The sequence below is a fragment of the Colletotrichum godetiae genome (genome assembly GCF_030913485.1).
Source record: "Colletotrichum godetiae strain CBS 193.32 chromosome Unknown BDP55scaffold_4, whole genome shotgun sequence".
In the NCBI taxonomy this organism is placed as follows: Eukaryota; Fungi; Ascomycota; class Sordariomycetes; order Glomerellales; family Glomerellaceae; genus Colletotrichum; species Colletotrichum godetiae.
In genome coordinates, this window is record NW_026851252.1 from 1,280,516 (window position 1) to 1,303,092 (window position 22,577).

At 55.9% G+C, this 22,577-nt stretch overlaps 8 protein-coding genes across 8 annotated transcripts; 5 read left to right on the forward strand and 3 right to left on the reverse strand.

Moving 5' to 3' along the window:
• Positions 1–1,227: 1,227 nt before the first annotated feature.
• BDP55DRAFT_724079 (inositol-pentakisphosphate 2-kinase) lies at positions 1,228–2,479 on the forward strand (the record flags this gene model as incomplete). Its single annotated transcript, XM_060578841.1, has 2 exons — positions 1,228–1,510; positions 1,572–2,479. The coding sequence occupies 2 exons, from the start codon at positions 1,228–1,230 to the stop codon at positions 2,477–2,479; spliced, it is 1,191 nt and encodes a 396-aa protein (XP_060435198.1).
• Positions 2,480–2,774: 295 nt separating this feature from the next.
• BDP55DRAFT_542232 (nucleoside transporter) lies at positions 2,775–4,233 on the reverse strand (the record flags this gene model as incomplete). The annotated part of the gene is made up of 2 exons (XM_060568293.1): positions 2,775–3,975; positions 4,049–4,233. The coding sequence occupies 2 exons, from the start codon at positions 4,231–4,233 to the stop codon at positions 2,775–2,777; spliced, it is 1,386 nt and encodes a 461-aa protein (XP_060435199.1).
• A 415-nt stretch (positions 4,234–4,648) lies between these two features.
• Positions 4,649–7,815, forward strand: BDP55DRAFT_724081 (uncharacterized protein; the record flags this gene model as incomplete). Its single annotated transcript, XM_060578842.1, has 2 exons — positions 4,649–4,743; positions 5,658–7,815. 2 exons carry the CDS (start codon positions 4,649–4,651, stop codon positions 7,813–7,815), a joined length of 2,253 nt encoding a protein of 750 aa, XP_060435200.1.
• Positions 7,816–11,070: 3,255 nt separating this feature from the next.
• Positions 11,071–12,999, forward strand: BDP55DRAFT_542433 (uncharacterized protein; the record flags this gene model as incomplete). Its single annotated transcript, XM_060568313.1, has 2 exons — positions 11,071–12,854; positions 12,924–12,999. The coding sequence occupies 2 exons, from the start codon at positions 11,071–11,073 to the stop codon at positions 12,997–12,999; spliced, it is 1,860 nt and encodes a 619-aa protein (XP_060435201.1).
• Positions 13,000–13,673: 674 nt separating this feature from the next.
• On the reverse strand, positions 13,674–15,118 carry BDP55DRAFT_627162 (RNA polymerase II-associated; the record flags this gene model as incomplete). The annotated part of the gene is made up of 2 exons (XM_060571717.1): positions 13,674–14,794; positions 14,848–15,118. 2 exons carry the CDS (start codon positions 15,116–15,118, stop codon positions 13,674–13,676), a joined length of 1,392 nt encoding a protein of 463 aa, XP_060435202.1.
• Positions 15,119–15,437: 319 nt separating this feature from the next.
• On the reverse strand, positions 15,438–16,909 carry BDP55DRAFT_647283 (Rer1 family protein). Its single transcript, XM_060573763.1, has 3 exons — positions 16,484–16,909; positions 16,006–16,423; positions 15,438–15,933 (listed from the first exon to the last, which is right to left on the reverse strand). Exons 1-3 carry the CDS (start codon positions 16,550–16,552, stop codon positions 15,848–15,850), a joined length of 573 nt encoding a protein of 190 aa, XP_060435203.1. The 5' UTR covers positions 16,553–16,909; the 3' UTR covers positions 15,438–15,847.
• Positions 16,910–17,014: 105 nt separating this feature from the next.
• BDP55DRAFT_647286 (enoyl-CoA hydratase/isomerase) lies at positions 17,015–18,680 on the forward strand. Its single transcript, XM_060573764.1, has 2 exons — positions 17,015–17,510; positions 17,575–18,680. Exons 1-2 carry the CDS (start codon positions 17,375–17,377, stop codon positions 18,303–18,305), a joined length of 867 nt encoding a protein of 288 aa, XP_060435204.1. The 5' UTR covers positions 17,015–17,374; the 3' UTR covers positions 18,306–18,680.
• A 319-nt stretch (positions 18,681–18,999) lies between these two features.
• On the forward strand, positions 19,000–22,360 carry BDP55DRAFT_647288 (uncharacterized protein). Its single transcript, XM_060573765.1, has 2 exons — positions 19,000–19,299; positions 19,446–22,360. The coding sequence occupies exons 1-2, from the start codon at positions 19,249–19,251 to the stop codon at positions 22,230–22,232; spliced, it is 2,838 nt and encodes a 945-aa protein (XP_060435205.1). The 5' UTR covers positions 19,000–19,248; the 3' UTR covers positions 22,233–22,360.
• The last annotated feature ends 217 nt before the right edge of the window (positions 22,361–22,577 follow it).

A 22,577-nucleotide genomic window follows, 5' to 3' on the forward strand; every position in this document is an offset into this window, starting at 1 on the left:
CTGCTAAAACGTTTGGGCCCTTTGGAATTCTGGGTTCCATCTCTGCAACCGCACATTGAAGAAATCCAACCTCTCACAAGATTCCGGGGTAAAAACTTATGTAACACAGACTATACCCTGCGGTGCCTGCGGTAGCTTCCTGCCCAACGCCCTCGCCAAAATGTCCAGATATGATAGATGAGCCGCGACTTGCTACCTATCGCTGTGGGAGGAGTCATTGGAGTCATTGGCTTACCCCGTCAGCCTCTCCCGCCCCAGGGAAGTTGCCTGTCGCGTGTCTGCTACCGTTGCTTTCTCGCCAATAGCGTCGACAAAAAGTAGGAACTCACAAGTTTACCCAGTAGCCAGCGCCAAATCAGCCAACTTTTCTGCTCCACACCCGAAGCGGAAAGTCTGTCGTCATCCTGGGATACCGCTGGTATCCAGAAGACACAACAAAGGTGTAAAAAAAAATACACAAAAGGGAGGGCCGTGGTAGCACAGAGCAACAAGCAACCAAATGGAGCCTCGTCGCTATCGCTCCCTCATCGGAAACCCGTCTTCTAACCAAGGGGAACCATAGAAACGCGGGCAGGCAACAGTTGCGCGCGCGCACTCTTTCGATACTCGACTTTGGCGACGCTAGATCAGACAACTACGAGTCGGCTGACGACGTAGACTACCTACCCACCTTACTCAGAAGCACTCCGGCTCCGTCCTCTTTCTGGGAACCCCTTCCGACCAGTCTCACGTGCTATCCAGCGTGTATTCACCCGTGTGTTCTATCTGCAAAAGCACCGAGCCAGATCAGGCAAGAGCGGAGGCGGGAGAGTGAGAGAAAGGGTTGCTGGCGTGAGACACCTCCAAGTCACCACCACACCTTGGGAAACTACGCTTTGTTAGACCACTTGCTGCCACCAGTTGCGGCAGGTAAGCCATTGGATCTTACCTTAGTTCAGCTGGGAAAAAGACACATTCCTTCCACAGTACCGTACCGCCTTCCATACCTCTTTGCAACTCGCCGTGAGAGCCTCTCCTCTTTTCACACAAACATCATCGCTTAACAGTCGCCTTATGAAGCCATCTGGACGCCTTACCTACCCGCCTCGATCCAGCCGGTCACTACCTCAATATTAGCTCGCCATCTTCAGCTTCAGCCTCTCATCCGTAACAAAGAGTCTACTCTCATTGCTAGCAACAGGTCTTCGATCTTCAACACAGATATCGCTTCACTCCGCTTTCCTCGTCATGGCCAAATTGTTGATCCCCCCCACAAAGATCAATATGAAGATCAGTGCGAATACGCTTGCAGATATATGCTCCAAAGATGTCCCTAAGGAGCATAGCCCAGCATCGGGCAAGGTCTTCAATATGGGGGTGGTCATCTCGGAAGAGAATGTTCATATTAGTCCCTGGACACACGCCATTTATGTTGGCGAGGGCGCCGCCAACGTTCTGTTCATCCCCTTTTTGCATACCAAGTTTGCGAGGCAGGACAAAAAGGACAGAACCGAAGACGACCTATTGACCAGTGGGTTCTCAGATGTCTCTTTACAGGCCCTATCCTGAACTGTTACTAACATCACTTACAGAATACCTCTTGAGAGTACCAAAGCAACCCAAAGGTGGTGACAAGCCATTCTACCCGCCAAAAGAGCAGTGGTTTTATTTCTGGACCACCATTGCTCCTCTCTTTACCTTTCGCGCGGATCTGCTGGCCGACATGAAGTTTACATTGCTCCCGAAAGAGGCGATGACACACATGCAGAACGTACTAGATGCCTTGAACAAAGCACCACCAGGAGCGAAAAAGCGACCCGCCAAGTTTGAAAACAACAAAATCATGGAAGAAGGACGGGCTTGCTTGATCGAAAGCATGCGCGCGCGGAGCGCCGATGAGCGCGTAGTCGAATTTAAGCCAAAGTGGCTCGCCCAGTCGCCGTCTGCGCCGGAGAACGCCAACACATGTCGCTGCTGCGCCCTCGCGGCCAAGAAGTTCAAAGACAGCAAGGACGCCGGCAGTAATCCGCGATATTACCCATGTCCCCTCTGGTTGGATCCCGAGAGAGAGACGCCCAAGGGCAAGGAAGATGTGCGCCAAAAGGCTCTCACCAGCTTGTTCCAGTACAGCAGCCTCGGAGACAACAAGCACGCCACTACCTTGTACGACCTGCTGAAGAAGACGCCTATCCTCAGCTTGTTGAAGAGGCACCAGACCCAAAAGGACCCCCGCGGGCCTCTAAATGCGAGCAAAAACGACTCGGAGTTTAGTATCGCCATGACGTTGCGAGACTGCTCCCTCTACATGCGATACCAGGTCGAGAAGAAGGGCACAGAGGAGACTGTGGTTGTGGACTCGTTTGAAGCCAAGCTTGCCGACCTCGACAAGAAGAATGTTTCCTGGAAGTTCCAAGAGTGGCAGGACAAGGAGCGCGCGTTGATTGACGAGGGCTGGTACACCGGGCGCGGAAAGATGGTGAACTGCGCTCTCCAGATTTGAACGACGTCGAAGCGGTTGTACAATAGTAGTGTATCAGTAGCCAAGCAAAGCGTAACGTAATTTTGCAACACCACATCCGATACTTATCCATGTGATCTTGACTTGCGTTGTCTTCCATTTGAATTAAGAATGGATTGAATAACTCGTGTCTCTAGGGTCAACTATTATTGACCGTCTTTATGCTCGTTCTCATGCCCCGTACCCTGAAACGCCATCAAAGACCAATACCGTATGCCAATGAGAGATATTCATGCACCACTTACGCCGTACACATGCAAATTACCGAGATATCCCTTCAAATACCACCAGCTGTAAAGCTCAAAAGACTACCCGTCGTCAAACCAGCAACAAGACACAACCCCATGAACCCGCCCGTCGCCTCGCGCTCGCCGTCCTCGACCCACTCGCCCGCGGCCATCATGCAGCTCGAGCCGAGCCACCCATTGGTCAACCCAAAGAAGAACTGCACGACGACCAGGTAGAAGAAATCGCTGCGGACGACGGCGCCGCGGCCGCCAATGTTGCACAGCAGGTAGAGCGGCAGGAATCCTATGCGCGCGAGGCTGACCCCGAAGAGGGCGGCGGGCCGGTGACGTAGCGAAAAGGGGAGGATGGTGGCCATGCGGCCGGAGAGGTCGCCTAGGTTCCAGGCGAAGAAGGCCAACGGGATGAAAGCGGCGGGTCGGAAGAGGATTCCTGCGGGGTTCTTTTCGTCGCCTGGGTAGCGGACGGAGAGGATCTTGCCGGTGAAGACGGGGAAGAACATGGCGACGGAGAAGCACATGAAGATTGCGCCGGCGAGCCAGTGGAGTTTGCGAAGGAGAGTGAGCGGGGAGACGACTTTGCGGGCGGCGCGCTCGGCTTCTTCGACGGAGGTGAGGGATTCTGCGAGGGTGTTGACCATGCGGGCTTCGATGATGCGGTTGTGGCGGCGGACGAGGGGGAGGAAGGCCAGCAGGGCCGAGACGGAGACGACGACGGCGGCGAGGAAGTAGACAAAGGCCGAGGAGGAGGAGGACTTGATGTCGTCTTGGACGGTTGTGGTGCCCTCCTTTTCGGGGACGACGAGGACGGTGATGACCTGCGCGATGGGCGGGAGGACGCCCGCTACGCCCTGGCCTGCCATTAAGGCCTGCATGTACTCGGGCCGACCAAAGGAGGCTGCAAAGGCGAAGGCGCCGTTTTGGATGAGGCCTGTTGCCCAGGAGCTGGAGGCAACCATGAGGAGGATGAAGGCTAGGTAGGCTCCCGGGGAGGCGTCGAGGGCGAAGGAGGTGGAGGCCGTGAGGAAGGAGAAGATTACGCAGTTGAGAAGGAGGGCGAGGTTGATGCGGAAGGGGTAGGATGCGGCGTATTGGATGTTGGTGAGGATGAGCATGGCGGTGAGGTTTGTGAGGGTCGAGACGGTGAGGATGGCGGATTGGAAGTTTTGGGAGATCCAGACGTCGGATTGGAAGCGGACTTGGAAGTAGGGGGCTGCTGCGAGGAACATGTTCCTGGATTGAGTATATTAGCTGTCATGCTTCGTAAATGCATATCGAAACAAAAGGGGAAGATATTCGCGCGTACCAGGCCCATAGCATCGCCATGCCCAACCAGGCGAACATGATGTACTCGGTCCATGAGAACGGCACCTCCTCCGGGTCTTCTTCCAGCGTGGAGCCGTCGAGTTCCCGGCCTTCCTCGGCGAGAGGCTCGTACTCTTGCCGATCCGGCTTGTGGTGCTTGCCCAGCAGTTCCCTGATGCGCTCCATCTTTGCGTTTCCTGTCTTGCCGTCGGGAAGGTAGGCTCGATATGTCCCAGCTCAAGATCTGTGCAGTTCAGTTCCGTCGAGGTCCGGGTAGTAGATTGCGGATTCGTCGTTGGTATTCCACTTGTGAAGAGCCGAGAGAATATGTTGTGCTTTTCGTAGAACGGCCTGCGTAGAGGGCAGCCAGAAGGATGTGTACGTTCGTTCGTCGTTAGGTATCCCGTCGGTGTCCGTACTCCCCCTCAAACGGAACCCCGAATGCGCCAGCTTTGTTTGGAGCAGTCGAACAATGACCGAGTCGCACACTCCCTAGAGCTTTCGAAAGACGTTGGTGTCACGAGGTCTCACGTGTAAACAAAGCGACTCAAAGCGACGTTGTTGGCGTTTGGGGGGACAAGTAAGAGAGAGACAAGCAATCATGCGCCGCGTTCACCGGATCGCTGTCATCCACTCAGATGGGGGTGGAGAAGTCGATGACCACGCGCCGAGCATCTACAGATCTGGGCACCTGGGGTCGGTCGGGCAGGCACCCGCCCAACTCAAGGCGTGGGGGTTTATGTCTGATTACCTCAGCGAGATATCGCGGGCAGCCGGGCCCAATGCGGGTCCCTGCGCCTGTAGTACAACAAGCTTATTCCTAGGCGCTGGAAGCCCTTCACTTGAACTTGTTTTCAACGACGTTGGTTGATGACTTGATGTACTCTGGTTGAGAGCCTCAGAGGTTTCGGATTCACGCACGTATGCAATGGAGCCAGCTGTATTTTCACACAAGGATTCGGCTCCTCAGCCTTGCCGGCCATGTTCCCCCAAGGGCCCAAAACAGGTTGGATGTTCAGCGGAAGGATTGGACAGTCTGACACGCATGAGGGGCATCGCAACATGACAGCTTCAGGCCGTTCCCGAAAGCGGATCTCGAATTCGATACCCAATGAAATTATAGCTGTCACGACTTAAGCGCTTCACCGGAGCCGGGCTTGGGAGGACTTTATCTCGGTGCCTGGCGAGCACCCTGTTCTCGAACGTTGCATCATGCCCCTGTCAGCCACATTCAAAGTTCCCTTTTCGTTGTGAGCTGAGAGTGCTGCGGTGTAGGAGAACGACTGATAAATGAACCCAAGTTTCCAGGTTCACTATGTGGTATGAAGTTTCTTTATCGAGTGATGCTCGTCGAAGAGGGAAGATCTCACGATGCTTGAAGTCCGTTTAACTGGTGAAAGGGGAGAGCCTCTCGTTCCTCTTCTTCATCCACAAGACGGCGGCCCGCCAGGACGTCGAGGACAATCCCTAGACCCTAATGACACGCATGATTTCAAAGATACAGAGAGGTGATTATAAGCCCACGCACCATCGGACCAGACTTAAGACCTCTGAGTGGTTTCTGGGGTACATACACAATAAGTCAGGTCACAAATGCTAACCTAGGCCAGACTCAACGACCAAACGACTCCCTACGAGATATACGAAGGCAAGTTCAGTTTCAGAGCTGTCCTCCAAAACACGCTCAAGGCATGGAGTTTCCACTCTCTATACCGTCTCTTCTACAACATCCGCGACTCGATGCGCAACCAGACAAAAGTCGTCATCTTCAAGAACCGTCCCATGGCCCTCCTCGCCATCATGGTCCACGTCCCGCCCCTGGTCGCCACCGCCATCATGAGCCACCTCATCTACCACGAGTACTGGATCGGGGCGGACCTCACACCGAACCGTGAATGGGACAAGTCGGCCAACCTGCTGATCCAGTTCGCCGCCAAATTCCTCGAAATCATGATCATCGGCTCCCTCACGACCATGATCTTCACCTTTGTCCGCCGCGAGGTGACGCTCGGCCAGGGGACGCCGCTGGCGGCCTTTTTCGCGGGAAACAGCTTCAGCTCGCCCGAGTTCCTGTGGTCCGATGAGATGACGGCCATGCTGCGCGGCCGCTTCTCGACCGTCTGGAAAAAGATCTTTTTCGTCTCCTTCCTCGTCATGTGTTGCGTCCTGGCGGTCGTCGTGGCGCCCGCCACGGCTACCGTCTTGACGCCCCTTAACGACTGGTGGATGATGGGCGGGTCGTGGGTGTATATCGACAAAGCCGGCGCCGACATCTTTCCCCGGACGCTGACGGCGGTGGACACCGTTGCCGGCGACGTGTGCGAGAGGGCCGGCAACCTCGACTGCCCGTCTGCGGGCTGGGACTCGCTGACGCATCTCGTGAGCTACCTCCCGGACCAGGCCGTCCTCAATGTCACAAAGGGGTCGTACATCCGGATCCCGGCGCTGTTCCCGCTCGCCACGCCGGAATCGATTCTGCAGCTGTCCATGTCCGTTCGCGAGCCGGGGGTGCCGCGCGGGTGGGCCGAGTCTCGCATGACGCTGCCACATCGTGTGACGGGCGCCACGTTGGCCGCGACGACGATGCTGTGGCAGGATGCGCTTACTTTCATGGATCAAAAGGAGAAGAAGTACTACCGCGGGTCGGACTACCGATACTCGACGTTCCAGGAGCTCGCGTCCATGGAAACTCGATGTCGAGTGACCATGGTCGATGGCAACACCACGTCCAGCGATCGTGGCGGGCCTGTGGACTTTCCAGAAGTGCGGAACGAGGCCTCTTTTGTCAATAACACTGATATCACGGCCTTGGAGAACCCGACCACGCAATCTTTCTGGACAACTCTCAACGATACGAGCCCCCAGCTGTCCTTCTTTGATATTGATCCCGAAGGGGACCTAGCAGCCAACGTCTCCATCGGTGCCATCATCTCTCTCCCACGTCAAGGGGGAATCGCCGTCTACGGATGCCTCACAGACGCAGAATGGATCGGGGCCAACACCTGGATCAACATAGACAACCATGTCTGGACAGACGGCTGGCCCTTCCCCGTGACATGGAAGCCCGGCAGTCGAAAAGTCCTCATCGAGACCTCCTTTGCGAACCTGACCAACGCAGCGGTCGATACCGAAGGTACCACCGTCTTCCAGCGCCTCGCCACCTCATCCGGCCTCGTCGACTCTCCGCTAGGCCTTCCCTGGACCGTAGGCCACGTCGAGACGCTCGTCAACGCCATGCTCGCCAACGGCATGGCACGCACCGCGCCCGCCGCGAAGCCCATCATCACTTTGAAGGACGCCGACGGCGCCTGGTGGCGCAACTTCTTCCCGCGCAAAACACAGTTCGGGTTCCCCGAGTCCGGCACGGCGTTCGACGTGCCCGAGCCCGTGCGGGCCGCGGCGCAGAAGCTGCATTTCCGTGGCGAGATGAAGGGGTTCGCGTACTCTGCCGGGGACGATACCGTCAAGTACTCGATGCTGGGTCTATTTGTTTACTGTGCCGTCGCGGTGGCATTCATGGCGTGGAGTCTTATCGTGGGCGTCACGAGCAAGAGCTGGGAGTCGACGCCGGAGCTGTTGGCGCTGGCGATGCGGAGTCCGCCGCCTGGGGACGAGAAGATGCCGTCGAGTATTTTGGAGGATACGAATGCGTTGAGGGAGAGGTATTGTATTGTGGCGAGCGGGGCGGATGTGTTGTTGAGGCCGATGGATGGGTTGGAGGAGGTGCCGGAGGAGATGAGGGTGAGGCCGAATGTGATGTATAGATGATGGGAGGGAACTATCGGTTGGCTGCTGTCGAAGGTGCTGGTTTTGCCTATTGCCATCCCGATTTCTCGAGATTGTGCTCTTTACAACGCAGTCGCTCAAGCGAATTCCTTCTGCCTGTTAAAAGTCCCCCATTTCCAGGAGGCTCGTCAGTAGAAGCCTTCCATCTTGAATGTGTTGTTGATTCTCATTTCGATGATTCCATCACACATAGAACCGTGAGAAATGTAGAGTCAACTATGGATTTGTGTAGTAGTTCTATCCGGCATCGACGGTACTACATGAATCCTCGAGTCTGGCCCACCATCGTCGAGCCCTACGATCACTCGTTGATGTATGAGGACCGACGTTGGTTCGCACTCTTTGCGCTATAAATCACCGTTTTCTCAGCTTATTTCGTTCCTTTTTGACCAGTTCTGGACCTCGCGGTGCTGTTTCGGTGCAAGGTCTTTGAAGCGAGAGTGAAAGGGGTCTCAACATTAATTACAAATGCAAGTTTCGATTCAAGCCACGAGCATTACTTTACGTTTCCCACCACCGCCATTTTTTCCCTCGCCAGTTCTCTGGGTGTATTCTCTATGAAATATGCCCGAGAAGCCCAATAGGCCAGCAAGGTGAGAAGTAGTGGTGTAGGAAACGAGTGACCAGCAAGTCATTTTGAACCAGGAGTGCCTTGCAACGATGAACTGGTTGCCTCACTTATACGCCACGGAGCCGATCCAAATTCTTCCATACACGGAGCCGGCGCTGGACCAAGGCCCATCATACTTGCTACCTCCCCGGACGTCCTACCTAAAAGATTCGAGCGTCTTATCGCCAAATGTGCTCGTGTGAATAACGGGGTGAAAGTCTAACTTGAGGACGTCCCTATATATACACCGAACCTTGGGGACGATATAGACGCCTGTGAATTGTTCTCACGGGGCATCATCTCCCAAAGTACACAGCACTAAAGGTCAAGGCCATTCCGACGCCAATACTTCCAACCTGGAAGGTCACGACCGGAGGATCTCAACTGAACGCTCGAGTGGGCTTGAGAGCAATCCGGGCGAGCAGATGGACTACAGGACCTTTTCATTTGGCACCAACGTCACGCTGCCGACAAGGCAGAGATTATCTCTTGGATTAAACAAAATGTAACCTCAGCGGTTGATACCCAGATAACACCAGCCTTCGTCTTGAACGAGGGGTCTAACATTGTCAGTTCAGCCTCAGCAATAAGCCGTGCATGTCTGTCTACATATAACATCTCAAGGTCACAATCTCAACTCTCGGTGAAGCCCTCGCGAATGATTCGCCTCAGCACCTTCACCTTGACTACCCAAAACGGCAATATTGGCAACGAGGCCCATTCTGCGACCACACACACACACACGTGATGGCGAATGCTGCAATGCAAGTATGTCGTGCATATTTGCGATATCTCGAGGGCATTTTGGCTCCGCTTCTGGCGGGTTTCGCGGTCTCGGCCGTAGCATCTGTGCCCTCTGTGCCCTCCACGTGATGGGGTGTTGCTGCGATGCAGGTATGTCGTGCATTGTTTTTGAAAGCTGTTTCTCTCGTGAGTCTCGGTGTAGATGGCAGCTTCACCGAGTTGTCTTTTTAAGAGTTTGAAGTTTTGGCAATTTCAGCGTTTGTTTGGTGTAACTGCCAGTAGTGAAGAACTTCAAGGTAGAGCCGATCAAGCTATGTCAAGAGACTGGATGATAAATGCAAGCGATTCTTCGGCTTGCACCCGCTCATATAGTCCCGAGATACTCTTTCTTTTCCGCATCCTTCCCGCCAACATCCACCAACGCCTGCAGATGAGTACGTTATTCCTGCATGCTTCCTGCATGCCCGCTTTTTGAGAAAAAGAAATTCCAACTTAGCCTAAGACTTGACGACTTGGCGTCTGAAATGCATTGCAATTTGAGAAACGCGGCACGTCGACTGAAGCAATCCAGATATTGGAGACTCATAATACCAGCATGTATCCAAGGTTCCTTAGGTAAGCCTCTGGCTCCCCTGCAGCGGACCACTCCCGTTCGAGACAAGAAAGAATGGCGTAGGCGTAGAGACAATTGTCTCTCAACGCCTCCAACGTTTCTGGATGAAATGATGTTTTGGCCGAGAAAGATCCTACGGATCTACACGGTCACACAAAGATGGCTCGAAGAATTGAGCGGGTCAAAGACTTTCCACCCCCAAAGTGTCCCAGAGCACCCCCACAACACGGCGATTACTCTCAAAGGTACGGAAATGTGCAGCAAAGACATCTTTGTCTTCCATACCAGTTGCTGTGTCTCAGTCCGACTCAGAAATGCGCTAGTCGCGGGCAAAATTCCGGAAAGCTGGGTCTTGTATCTTATACTTTCTCAGGGAGAACTCCAGGGAACAGGTACGGTGCAAAGGGACTTTGTCCAAGTCGCGGCGCTGTCGACTCGAGGTACTTTGATGCCTTCCTACGTAGACAGTGAAACTCATTTTGCTTTCCTCTGAAATGTCTTGCGTCTCCTAATCCACCTTACTCTTCCAGGCTACTATGGAAGCGTCATGAAAATAGTAGTCGTCCCCACCAAGCATTCCAAAAGTCTAGCTTGAAGGAGGCTCAGTCTTTCAGAGGCCTAGCCCCCAGAATCTCGAGGTGTCCCCCAAGACTAAGCTCCTCCCCTGTCCCAAGCACGTCCAATTATGACCCCTGTCACCACGGGCGCGGCGCCACTACCCAAGGAACCAATGTCCACGGACGCGCTGTAACTATCCAAGGTTCCAAGCCATGTTCTTTTCCAGGCGACTTTTTTTTTTATTTTAGGGGCACGTCAACTAGGTACTCCGTACGGATACAGCCCACAGACTTCCTTGACTTTAGCGTCCGCCGGGCCCAGATCCAATGGAAGGAAACCTCCACTGAGTTTGGCACTCGCATCCAATGGGGTGAGCACATAGCACATGCACGGTACCACCAAACACCACCATAACCACCGATACCAAACCAGACCACTAGGATACTTTTCCTTTATCCACGACGCACTACGAATACCTAACCTTACGAAGCTCTGCCGTCCAATTCTCTTTGTGAGGCATCTCTGCTTACTCCTGCAATGAGGCCCTGAACTCGTTCCCTCTTTCTTTCCTCATCCTCATCGACGCAATAGGGCGACCTGCGATAAACTGGCCCTCCTCTCCTCTCCCCCGAAAGCACCCGATCAAGGCTCGAGAGACAAGCAACCCAGCCCGCCGCCACAAAAGGGGCAGGCTGACAGCCAGCAACCAACCATGCGACGTCGCCAATGGACGGTCGTCATTCTCTTCGTCTTCCTGTTGATATGCGCATACACAGTCTTCACACTCCCCTCCGATCGACGACCGATAGTCCCCATCACAGGCTCCGACAAGCCCCCTCCGCCCCCGCAAGATCAACAGACACTCGGTAACGATGCTGCTGCCGCCGCCGCTCCTCCTCCCGACAGACGACCAAAGTCCGCTGGCGGCACCGGATCACACCCCATGTGGCACCTCATGACGAGCGCCGAGAAGGAGTTCCAGGATACGCTGAAGCGCCAGTCCAAGACCCTCGAGGACGCCGTCAAGGAGTACAAGCGCCGGTACAACATCCCGCCGCCGCCCAACTTTGACAAGTGGTTCGAGTTCGCAAAAGCCAGCGGCGTGCAACTCATTGACGAGTTCGATATGATACACGAGATGCTCACGCCCTTCTGGGGTCTGAAGCCGGCGACGATACGGGAGCGGGCGCGCGAGGCCTTGGGCTTCGATAACAAGTTGATCGGTCTCCTGATCCGGGACCACAAGATCAAGCACATCCAGGGCGGCCAGGATTGGCAGCGCGACGCCACCTCTGGCATGATTAAGAAGTTCATCGAGCACCTGCCCAGCATGGACATTGCCTTCAACATCCACGACGAGCCGCGCGTGGTCGTCCCTCATGAGGACCTCGCACGCCTCGTCAGCCGCGCCAAGGACGTCAACATGCCCAAGGCGAACGCCGCCATCAACCCGGAAAACGCTTTTACGAAGCGCGCCGCCGGCCTCAGCGACGGTAATATCATCGAGGAGTACAAGCGCACCCGCTTCAACGTCTTTGCCCACCAGCCCACCTGGACGCACTCCCGCATGTCCTGCCCGCCCGACAGCCCCTCGCGCGGCCTCGAAGACGACGAGCTGTCCGACGACATGAGCAAGTACGGCGTCAGCGAGCTCGGCTTCGTCTACAACGTAACCGCCATGTCGGACATTTGCCTCTCGCCCTCCCTGAGCGCGACCTACGGCTTCTTCGACCGCCCCAACGCCTACAACATCGTCCACGACCTCTTCCCCATCTTCTCCCAGTCCAAAATCTCCTCCTACAACGACATCCTCTACCCTTCACCCTGGTACTGGTACAAAAAGGTCGCCTACGACGAGTCAAAGGACATTCTTTGGGAGCAGAAGCAGGACCGCCTCTATTGGCGCGGCTCCACAACGGGCGGCTTCTCCCGCAACGGCGGCTGGCGCCGCCAGCACCGCCAGCACCTCGTGCAGAAGCTCAACGCCGCCGACCAGGCCAAGATCTACACCAACCGCGGCGATGAGCAGACCCCTAAGTGGGAGGTAAAAGAAGTACCCCGCGGCGACTACCGCGAGATCGTCGACGTCTTCTTCTCGCACGTCGGACAGTGCGACCCGGGCGACTGCGACGCCGAAAAGGAGTTTTTCAAGATCCAGGGCCACGCAGAGCAGCAGGACGCCTGGAAGTACAAGTACCTCCTCGACATGGACGGTAATGCTTTCTCGGGCCGCTTTTATGCCTTTTTGCAGTCCCGCTCCCTCGTCTTCAAGCTCGCCATCTTCCGCGAGTGGCATTTCGAGTGGCTTCGCCCTTGGGCGCACTATATCCCCATGAGCCTGCAGGGCGACGACTGGCTCGAGAGCGTGCGCTTCTTTGGCGACGGCGCGCTGGGGCGCAACGAGGCTGAGCGTATGGCGCTCAGCAGTCGCGACTGGGCGAATAAGGTGCTTCGCAAGGAGGATATGGAGGTCTGGTTCTTCCGCCTCCTTCTAGAGTGAGTTACCTTGCATACCTGTATTGCGCACCGTTTACTCTTCGAGATTTGCTAACAACCTCGGTTTAGGTACGGTCGTGTCATTGACGACAAGAGAGACACCATCGGCTTCGCCCTCGAAACTATCCCAGAACCACCGGCGTAACACATCTTTCACTGCGGTTCACTGCCGTGGGGCCACGTTCACGTTGTATGCATCTTCTATGTATTTTTTTCTTTCCTTCCCTTCTGGGAAGAAGCAAAAAAAGGAGTTCTCCGGGTACGATATGACATAAAGGAGGGAGAGGAGGGGGGCCTAACATGAAGTTACCTTTTTTTCGGGGTCTGTTGTTTTTTCTTTAGAGAGTTCCTTGTTCCTTATACCACATTTGGAGTGCTTTCTTCGCATGTCTTCCTTTTCCTGTTTCTCAAAGTATCATCAAAATGAACCAGAAATTACGAGACAGGGGAAAAGAATAACCCCGCCGCTGTATCTCATAAACCGTCGCTGGAAGAGAGAGAGGAGATCCTACATATACTTAATTCAAAGTCATGACAACATATACTTCAATGCAATTCTCTGCTCCGTTTTTAATGACTGTGTTAAGCAAGTCACTGTTCATGCATCAATTGGATGAACTCAACCCCCTGGTGAGCCATGATAGAAAACCAATCGCGTGAGAGTATTTTATCATTGGGACAGCCTCAATCTAAAATGGCCACCTTCGCGGCTGCCCTGGGGTGATTTTTTTTGAATGTTCACATCCAAACGCCAAATGGTCTGTGAAAAGGAACTGATGTTACATCGCCGCGAGCCCCCCTAGCTCATCATGCCGCCCCTCAATCCTCATCCTCCTCATCCCCATCAGCATCGCCATCAGCGTCCCGGTCCGAGGGTGTGCCAGGCACACGAGTCTCGTCAGCCGGCTCGGCCTCCTCGACATAGCCAATGGGCTTCTCCTTGTACCGCTTCATGTTCTCGGCGGGGGGGCCCTTTGGATCGGTAATGGAGATCTCCACTTCGTTGACAACCTGCGTCTCGTCGTCCACTTGACTAAGGGTACGAGCAATATTTTTGGCGCGCTGAGGACGGATGGTCGTGCGCTGGATGACCGGGTAGTAGTACGCCGCCTTGGGCCTGCCGCCCGCCGAGGGCTCGTCGTTGAAGGCGAGAATGACCTCTTCGCTGTACTTTGTGTTGTGGTCCAGCTCAATCTCCTTGGTGGTCTCGTAGGCACGCAGACGGGAGAACTGGAAGCAGGGGTTGGAGCCGCTCTGGTACGTGTAGAGCTCCTCGTCGTCGCGGTCAGGGTTCTCCGGGTCAAACTTTGCTCGGAAGTTATCGCCCGTCATCTTGGTCTTGGGGAGGAAGAAGCTGTAGTCCATAAGGTTGGCGGGCTTAGGGTTGCGTGCAGGATCGCGCTCATGGGCCTCGACAGCGGCCTGGAAGGCCTCGTTCTCCTCGGGGCTCCTGTCGAGCGGGCGGAGCAGACCGCTGAGCAGGCGGCTGTCGTACTTGTTGGCGCTGGCCACGGGGTTCGTGAGGAGCTTGACGGTGACGTAGGCGCCTGAGTCGGGGAAGGCGTCGTGATCGGGGAGCAGCGGCAGAGACTGCGTGAGATGAACGTTTGGTTTGCTCGGGTGGCGATGGCGGGTCGGGTTGCTGAGGAAGCGCTCGGCGCTCTCGAAGCTCTTCTCGATCTTGCGTCTGATGGCAGCCGGTGAGTCTTTGTCCGGCTCGGGTGAACGACGCTTCTCTGCGCGCTTGATCTTGGGGTTGATGAACGCTCCCGCGGCAACCCCAGCCTTTCTGGGTGCTACGGAGGAAATGTATTCTGTTCTTCTCAGGAAGGAGACTGATGCGTCGGCGTTGCTCTTAGCTCGGCCAAGGGTAGACAGTGGTCTCAGGAGGGCTCTATCGTGAGGATGGACGGCAGGCGGATGCGAGGAGGCTTGAATAGCTGGATCAACGTCAGTACTGAGCTCCCACTTGGCGCAACGCGGCCGCGCTTACAGCTCTCGTCTCCGTCAAAGATCCCCGGCATGCCCACCAGGTCCAGGGGCATGCCGAGCTCCGCATCAACCTCAATGTTGAGCGGCTGTTCTCTCGCCAGACGTGACGCAAATCCCGGCGTTGTGTATTGGCCGCTAGCCAGGCCGGTGTTTGGGATGTCGAGGAGCTTGGGAGGGTTGGGAGGCGGCGGGAGGGCGTTGGAGTATCGGATCCTGGCAATGAAATCCTGATGGATCATGCGCTCGCCGCCGCGAGGCGCCGAGGACGACATCGTGGCCGTTCAAATGCGTTTGAGTTGGCTGACTCGTTATTTCAGTTGTAATTGAAAGTTGGATTGAATTGCCGACGAGGAGAGGATGAACTCGAGGATTGGCGGCGGGGAGCTGTGGTCGCGGTCGCGTTGACCAGGAAGGTGCAATTGGCCCGGAAAAGTTCCACGAGGCTGGAGTTTGGGGTACCTGTAGGTATGTTGCGCCAACCAACGCCCGGACCTCAACATGGAGCCTTATCAGCTCTATCAGACGAAGACACAGCACCCCCAAATTCCCAAGCTGTCAAGCTTGACGTTGATGGAAACCAGAAAAATGAGACGGCGCCGTGTCATGGATGAAGAATCAGAGACAGACTTGTCCTCTCTATTACAATACGTAGTATGAGATGAATGATTTCAAAGCAAAACCATCACTCATCAACTGGGCAATGGCTCCCGACCGTGCAGGAGGACCTCCTAATGCGCCCCGTGTAGTTCGCCGTCGCCGTCGCAACCATCCATGCACTCATACCCGTGGCCTCCTTTCTATAGGTACATACAGTTTGCCTTCGCCTATCGTCGCCAATCCAGACTTCGTCAAAAATGTGTATTCATCCTCGCGTACTGTCTAATTTTTTCTCCGGCGTGCCTAGACTCTTACATATGTCCCGCCTCGATGGGCGTGACAACGACATTTGTCTCTCGTAAAAACCCGCTGAATCCATCGCGTCGTAAAGTTGCGTGGCCCCTTTAGGAGCTGTTCTTGGCGTAGTTCTTCTTGCCAAAGGTAAACGGAACATAGCGGTACTTGATCATGTGCTGGATCTGCTTGCGCACTACAAAGGGTGTTTGGTCAGCTCTGCGCCAAGGTGAACACCAGGGAGACAAGGGGCGGGGGTGAAACATACTCGTCAGGAAAAAGAGGATGAACCAGTACATGACCAGGACGGGCCAGAAGACGGGGACATTGAAGATCTCCCACCAACTGCAGAAGAAGCCGATGGCGATGGCGCGGGTGGCCCAGTACCAGAACTTGAACTCGGGGAGGCGGCGGATGAAGGGCTTGAACTCCTCGTCCTGCTTGGTGGGGAGAATGCCGACACCACCGTCCTCCATCTCAGTGTCCATGGCCTCGTTGGAGGGGTCGAACTTGGGTTGCAGGAAAGCCAGGAAAAGGTTGAGCAGGTAGATTCCGAGAGCGTAGGCGACAATGTACCAGCCTTGCGCCACGAAGATGCGAGCGAAGAAGCCCAAGAGGCAGACGCCCGTGGCGATCCATCTGTAAAGCACAAAGGGGGTTGACTGATCGAGAAGCGCTTGGTATTGCTGCGATGGGTGTTAGCAAGATGCCGTCGCTGAAGTCGGGGGAGTTTATCGTCGTCGTACTCTTTGCAGCTTTGAGGTGTGGGCTGTGACCGACGAGAAGGCAGTCTGCTCCGGCTCGGAAGAGTCCATCTTGGGCGATTGTTGCGCAAACGAACTTCTGGGTTGAATGCTCGTGCAAGAAGCTTTTTCGGGGATGCACGCGTTGTGTTGACGCGAGTTTCTAGCCGTTAACGAGGGTGCGAGGCTGGGATGATGATGCCGTGGGAAGAGGCCGCCGCTGCGCTATCGCGATCTGTCCGGACGAATTTTTGGGTTGACGGAATCTTTGGAAATTGGTTCAGCCACGTAACGCAACGGAAGGCTTGCAACAAACTGTCCCTTCCATTTGAGATTGGCAGCGCGCTGCACTGGACCGCGCCTGCTTTTTTGGCCCGAATCTTATCCGGTCCAGTGATTGGATTGCGCACGTCAGTGATTGGATCCCCTGGAAATGGCCCGAATGAGCCCCTGTGGCGCAGCTTGCAGCCTGGAACCATCCAGAGCTTGGGAGGACGGGGCCCACCGTCTACTAAACCAGAATCTCTTGTCCAGGGGACCAGGGTCCCGCTGCCACAGGTAATTGCTGAGGTGTGTTGGAAGATCGAGCCTGTGACGCGGGGGAAGCTGCCACAGTGCGCTGCGAGTGTCTGTGCCTCGCCCGACTGTATCCTCGGCTTTACAGAGCCGATGCTTTCCAGCTATCCCTCGAGCTTGGATTAATGTGAGCTGGAGCTCGACCTATCTGTTACATCACCGCGCCATCAACAATTTGCTTCATTTATTGAACACGAGATTCTGTATCAATTGAGGTCGATATCAACCGTCTCATTCGGTACCACGGCTCGTCTGTTTTATTCACCACACGTCACATCCCATTCAGATTGAGCGTCTTCTCGAGCTCTCACCTCAACCATGAACTCACTCAGATACCTTCGGCCGGTGGCCTCGCGAATGCAGGCACCGACGCTGCCCAGACTCACACGTGGATTCGCCAGCAAGACATACGAGTTCATTCAAATTTCTCAGCCCAAGCCTGGCGTTGGTCAAGGTAATTGCTGCTCCAGCCATAATCATCACACTGCAACAATGAAGCTCACCATGATCCACTTTAGTGACGTTGAACCGCCCCAAGGCCTTGAATGCCCTCTGCACTCCCCTCATCCATGAGCTCAACGATGCGCTGAGGGCCTTCAATGCGTCGGACGAAACATCTGTCATCGTCCTGACCGGCTCCCAAAAGGCCTTCGCCGCCGGTGCCGATATCAAGGAGATGGCCCCTCTCACCTTTTCCGAGGCATACACCAAGTCCTTCATCGAGTCGTGGTCCCTTCTCACCACCGAGGTCAAGAAGCCCATCATCGCTGCTGTCTCGGGACACGCGCTCGGCGGAGGCTGTGAGCTGTCCATGATGTGCGACATTCTCTACTGCACCGAGACTGCCAACTTTGGCCAGCCCGAGATTAAGCTCGGCACGATTCCGGGTGCCGGCGGCAGCCAAAGACTCACCCGGGCCATCGGAAAGTCCAAGGCCATGGAGCTGATCCTGACGGGCAAGTCCTTTAGCGGTGCCGATGCCGAGAAGTGGGGTCTTGCAGCCAAGGCGTTCCCTTCGTACGAGGTTCTCATGGAGGAGACGCTCAAGACGGCCGAGACCATTGCCGGCTACTCGAGAGTGTCCATCAACGCGTGTAAGGAAGTTGTAAACAAGAGCCAGGATCTGCCTCTGAGGGATGGTGTTGAGTTTGAGAGGAGAGTATTCCACAGCTTGTTCGGCAGCAACGACCAAAAGATTGGCATGAAGGCATTCGCTGAGAAGAAGAAGGCAGAGTGGACTCACTCTTGAGGGCGTCGCGGCATGTCTATGAAAGGATAGTTGTATGCGAAATAGCCGAGTCTGGCAAAGACATTATGTTGTGCAACCATGATGTTGGGCAAATGAATGTGCTGCGTGTGTTTGGGGAAATCCGTCAAACTGCTCGGCATGAATAAGATCATGTAAGAGCACAGTCAGCCCCAGCACCGACTTTTGCTTGGCTGTGTTGCTCTGCAGGAAATAGGATGATATTACTTTTCGGGGTCTCTCGTACAGCATTCGCCTTCATGCATGATTACTCTAGTCCCGAGACTCTTCACCAAGCTAGTAAGTGCACAATAAAAGCTACATAAACCAAACAGTCTTCAACATGCAAGAATAACTCACATGCCTGGCCGAGAATACGCAGTTTAGACCTTTTAGTCTGAAGAAATCCGGAGAGTCGGTGGGCATTGAGTTCGTATTTCCAAGAGCCTACAGGGGCTAGCCCGTCCCAAAAGGTAGCGGAGGGGTTGCAATGATCTCAGCTTATTGGCTCCGCGCAGGAGTTGGGATGCTTTTTGGAGCTAGGGGCAGGGGTAGGGGTCGGCGGCGGGCGGGAACCAACGTGGGGTTGACACCCAACTTGGGGCGGGCAGCGGGCAGCCGTAACCTGTACGGAGCACCCTGGGCCACACTGGACCCGTCCCTTAGCATCCAATCCATCTGTCGGGGGTCACCTCCCAGGGCGGTTTCTGACCATTTCTGACCCCTTACACACCTTTCTTTCCCTTGAGCCTGTGAGGTCCAGTGCTTCTGCTGCAGCGGCCACGGCGCGCCTAGCTTTCGGCCCCGCCACCCACCTCACCTAAGGCTCGCCTGACAGCCAGTCTTAAACCGACATGTCCCCCTCGCGATCCCGCTGGCCAAATCTCCTCATGACATTGTCTCTGTGTCCGGCATTCCAGGGATCGCGCGGAGCGACAGTTTCTGCATGGATTCCTCAAGGCCCGCACTCGATCTGGAGGGCGAGTTGACGTGCTCTGTAAGTTCGCTCGCTGTCGTCTGATCCAACGATCGTAGCGCCGCCCTAGAAGAGGGGCACTTTTTTTCAAACCCCATTGCATTCTGCTGCAGGACTCTAGAGATGTATGTGCGCTGACCGACTTTTTTTGTCTTGGCTTCTTCTAGATATGCACCGAGCTCCTCTACCAGCCTCTGACTCTCCTCGACTGCCTACACACATACTGCGGTGCCTGCTTGAAGGACTGGTTCTCTTTCCAAGCGCAGCAGGCCGAGAACTCACCGACCCCGCCCGCCCCAGGGACAAACATCTTCACTTGCCCGTCATGCCGTGCGCCGGTTCGCGATACGAGGCACAATGCCACCGTCGCCACTCTCCTCGACATGTTTGTAGCTGCGAATCCGGACAGGAGGAGGTCTGAATCCGATGTGGCGGAAATGGTGAAGAAGTACAAGCCGGGTGACCAGGTACTGCCGGAAGTCAAGATTCCCGAGAGAACGCCGGAAGAGAGGCGCGCAGAGGAGGAAGAGAGGAGGCTGCTGGAAGATGTGCGGGAGATGAGCCTTAGAGATGCTGGGGTAGACTCATCCTCGGGGCATCGACATCGACGGCGGAGGGAGGACAGCAGCTCTGCCGACGGGAGAACCAGACGGAGCCGGGACCACAGTCGGGACAGCCGCCACACCCACAGACATGAGGGTAGTCGGAGACCGCGAGACGATGAAGGAAGGTCCAGCGGGGACCAGCTACAGCCGGATTCGAGGTCGGGCGAGCAAAGGAGACATCGGAGGAGTGAGTCGAGACAGCGTGCCCAGGAGTCATCCGACATGAGGCGTCGGCAAATCGAGCACCAGTCGTCACTTAGATCACTCATAAGCTCGAGCGATTTGAGCGAGCGCGACGTCCAGAAGGAAATTGAGGATTTCGCTAGGCAAATCCAGGAGGAGGGCTTGTTGGATGGGCTTGATCTGGACAACATCGACCTGAGCCGGAACGATGAGCTGAGTCGAAAGATTACAGAGGCTTACAGACGACGGCAACGGGAGCGGGAGCGCACGAGGGCCGAAGGAACGAGGAGGAGAGACACGAGTGGCCAATCCAGACACTCTCCAGATCGCGTGCAGGAAATGAGGTCGAATGCATCGGACACCAGCAGGCCCAGTAGCAGGCAACGGCCGCACTCAAGGTCAACCAGTGCCACCGGGTTTCCCGAAGATCGCAGCCGTCCACCACTCTCACAGAGCGCTCTGCATCTTGAAGTTCGACCAGAGGAGAGACGGCGACGAAGGCGAACCTCGAGCGGCGGTCGTAGCGCGACGACGCCCCTTCCAGCAACGCAGTCCGAAACCCGTGTAGCCACTCGATCGCAGACCGATCTGTCGTCACGGTCTCACTTTGGCGAAGCAGTCGCCCCGAGAACCGTCTTCACCGAGGCGAGAAGCTCGAGTACGCCGTCAGTACCTACCACGACGCAGTCGCCGACAACCGCCACTTTGCCAGCACCGCGCGAGCTTACCTTTGCCAATCGTATGACGAACTCGTCTGGGTTGGTGTCCTCCAATTTTGCTGCGTCTCCGCCCATAGAGCCGTTGTCACCCCGGCTGCAACGACCCAACCGGCCGGCAGACTTGTCCATCATCAGCCAAGCGACTTCAGGGCCGGTTGGGCTAGGTTTGGGTTTGGGAATCGGCAGTCCAACGACCCCCGGCCATCAACGAACACGCTCGCAACTGTACCCGGAGCCCTCGATTACGTGTTCCCGCTGCGCAAAGCAGCACATCGAGTACGAGCTACACTACAACTGCGGGATCTGCGCCAGCGGCAACTGGAACATCTGCATCGACTGCTACAGGTCAGGCAAGGGCTGCTTGCACTGGTTTGGCTTCGGGTACGGGGCGTGGGCTAAGTGGGAAAAGGCTCGGCACACGGCACACGAGGATATTCCCAGACCTCATATGCTGACGGCGAATCGTTACCTCCAGCCAAAGATCATACCCGGTGGAGCGGAGGGTAGGCGGACCCTCACAACCGACGACCCGATGAAGCGGTTGGAGAGCGGCAACTTCTGCGCTCGATGCCAGACCTGGGCAAACGAGTGCTTCTGGCGCTGCGATGTTTGTAACTTTGGCGACTGGGGGTACTGTAATAACTGCGTGAACCAGGGGCGATCGTGCACTCACCCCCTCCTGCCTCTAACGTATCAGCCTCAGTCGTCACACACGCCGCCTGCCAGTCCCAGGTCACCCCGGCCACCACACTCAGCTGCTGTGCTAACGGGGCCTAATGTTCATAATATCGGTCCCTTCAAGCCCCTGACGTTCACAACACGCTGCGACGTCTGTCAGGACCCCATCTCTCCTAGCCACAGCCGATATCACTGCTTCACTTGCACCAGCTCCATCGAGCCGGACACGCTAGCCGGCGACTACGACATATGCACAAACTGCTACGCCAACCTTGAAGCGCGCGACCAAATCAGCCCCGAGAACGGGCACGCCGGCTGGCGCCGGTGTCTCAACGGCCATCGCATGATCGTAGTCGGCTTCCGCGACGGGCCGGGCGGGCAGCTGCGGCACATACTATCCGACCTCGTAGGGGGCCGCAACCTCCGCATCACGCAGTCAGAAGGCACCGACGACCAGGCCCCGCAGAAGTGGTGGTGGCACGAGGGCGGACAGACGCGAGAGCGCTTCGTCACCAGGGACGTTGCGGCGGATGCGCCGACGACGGGCGAGGGCCTCGCGCAGGGGTTCCCCGCGGACGGCGGCGTCGGGATGAGGGCGACAGCGACGTGGGCGTGGTATCCCAAGGCCGAGGACGAGCTGTTGTTTCCCAAGGGGGCCGAGATCCGGGAGATTGAGGACGTGAATGGGGACTGGTTCTTTGGAGTGTACATGGGTGCGAAGGGACTGTTCCCATCGCCGTATGTGAGACGGCTTGATCATCATGCATGATTGGGAATTTGAATAGTGGTAACGGAGTGAAATTTGAATAGTGAATGCCGTGATGAATGCATCGGCAATTTGCACGTATCCCACTCGGATACTCACCTTACTAGGCGAATTGAATAGGTCTTGGTTCATTGATGGTCTCTCTGTGGGATGCTGCTTGATTGTAATACTCTTCAACACAGGCCGATACGTTATAGTCAGGGTTATCAACAGCTCGAGAAGTCGGTGGACTAAATAGACCGATTCGGCTCGGCCGCCGCAAAAGTCACCGACTGCCGGCCGCAACCCCCGGCCCCATCACCCGCGTGCCCCACCTACACGGCCGCTAGCGGCTCTGACGTGATTTCC

Bases quoted from the DNA above. Each gene is read 5' to 3' on its own strand.
- BDP55DRAFT_647283 (XM_060573763.1), bottom strand. From the start codon at position 16,552: ATGGACTCTTCCGAGCCGGAGCAGACTGCCTTCTCGTCGGTCACAGCC. The intron at 16,424-16,483 runs GTACGACGACGA...CACCCATCGCAG, and splicing joins ACACCTCAAAGCTGCAAAGA to CAATACCAAGCGCTTCTCGA. The intron at 15,934-16,005 runs GTATGTTTCACC...CACCCTTTGTAG, and splicing joins CATCCTCTTTTTCCTGACGA to TGCGCAAGCAGATCCAGCAC.
- BDP55DRAFT_647286 (XM_060573764.1), top strand. From the start codon at position 17,375: ATGAACTCACTCAGATACCTTCGGCCGGTGGCCTCGCGAATGCAGGCA. The intron at 17,511-17,574 runs GTAATTGCTGCT...GATCCACTTTAG, and splicing joins CAAGCCTGGCGTTGGTCAAG to TGACGTTGAACCGCCCCAAG.
- BDP55DRAFT_647288 (XM_060573765.1), top strand. From the start codon at position 19,249: ATGGATTCCTCAAGGCCCGCACTCGATCTGGAGGGCGAGTTGACGTGC. The intron at 19,300-19,445 runs GTAAGTTCGCTC...GGCTTCTTCTAG, and splicing joins AGGGCGAGTTGACGTGCTCT to ATATGCACCGAGCTCCTCTA.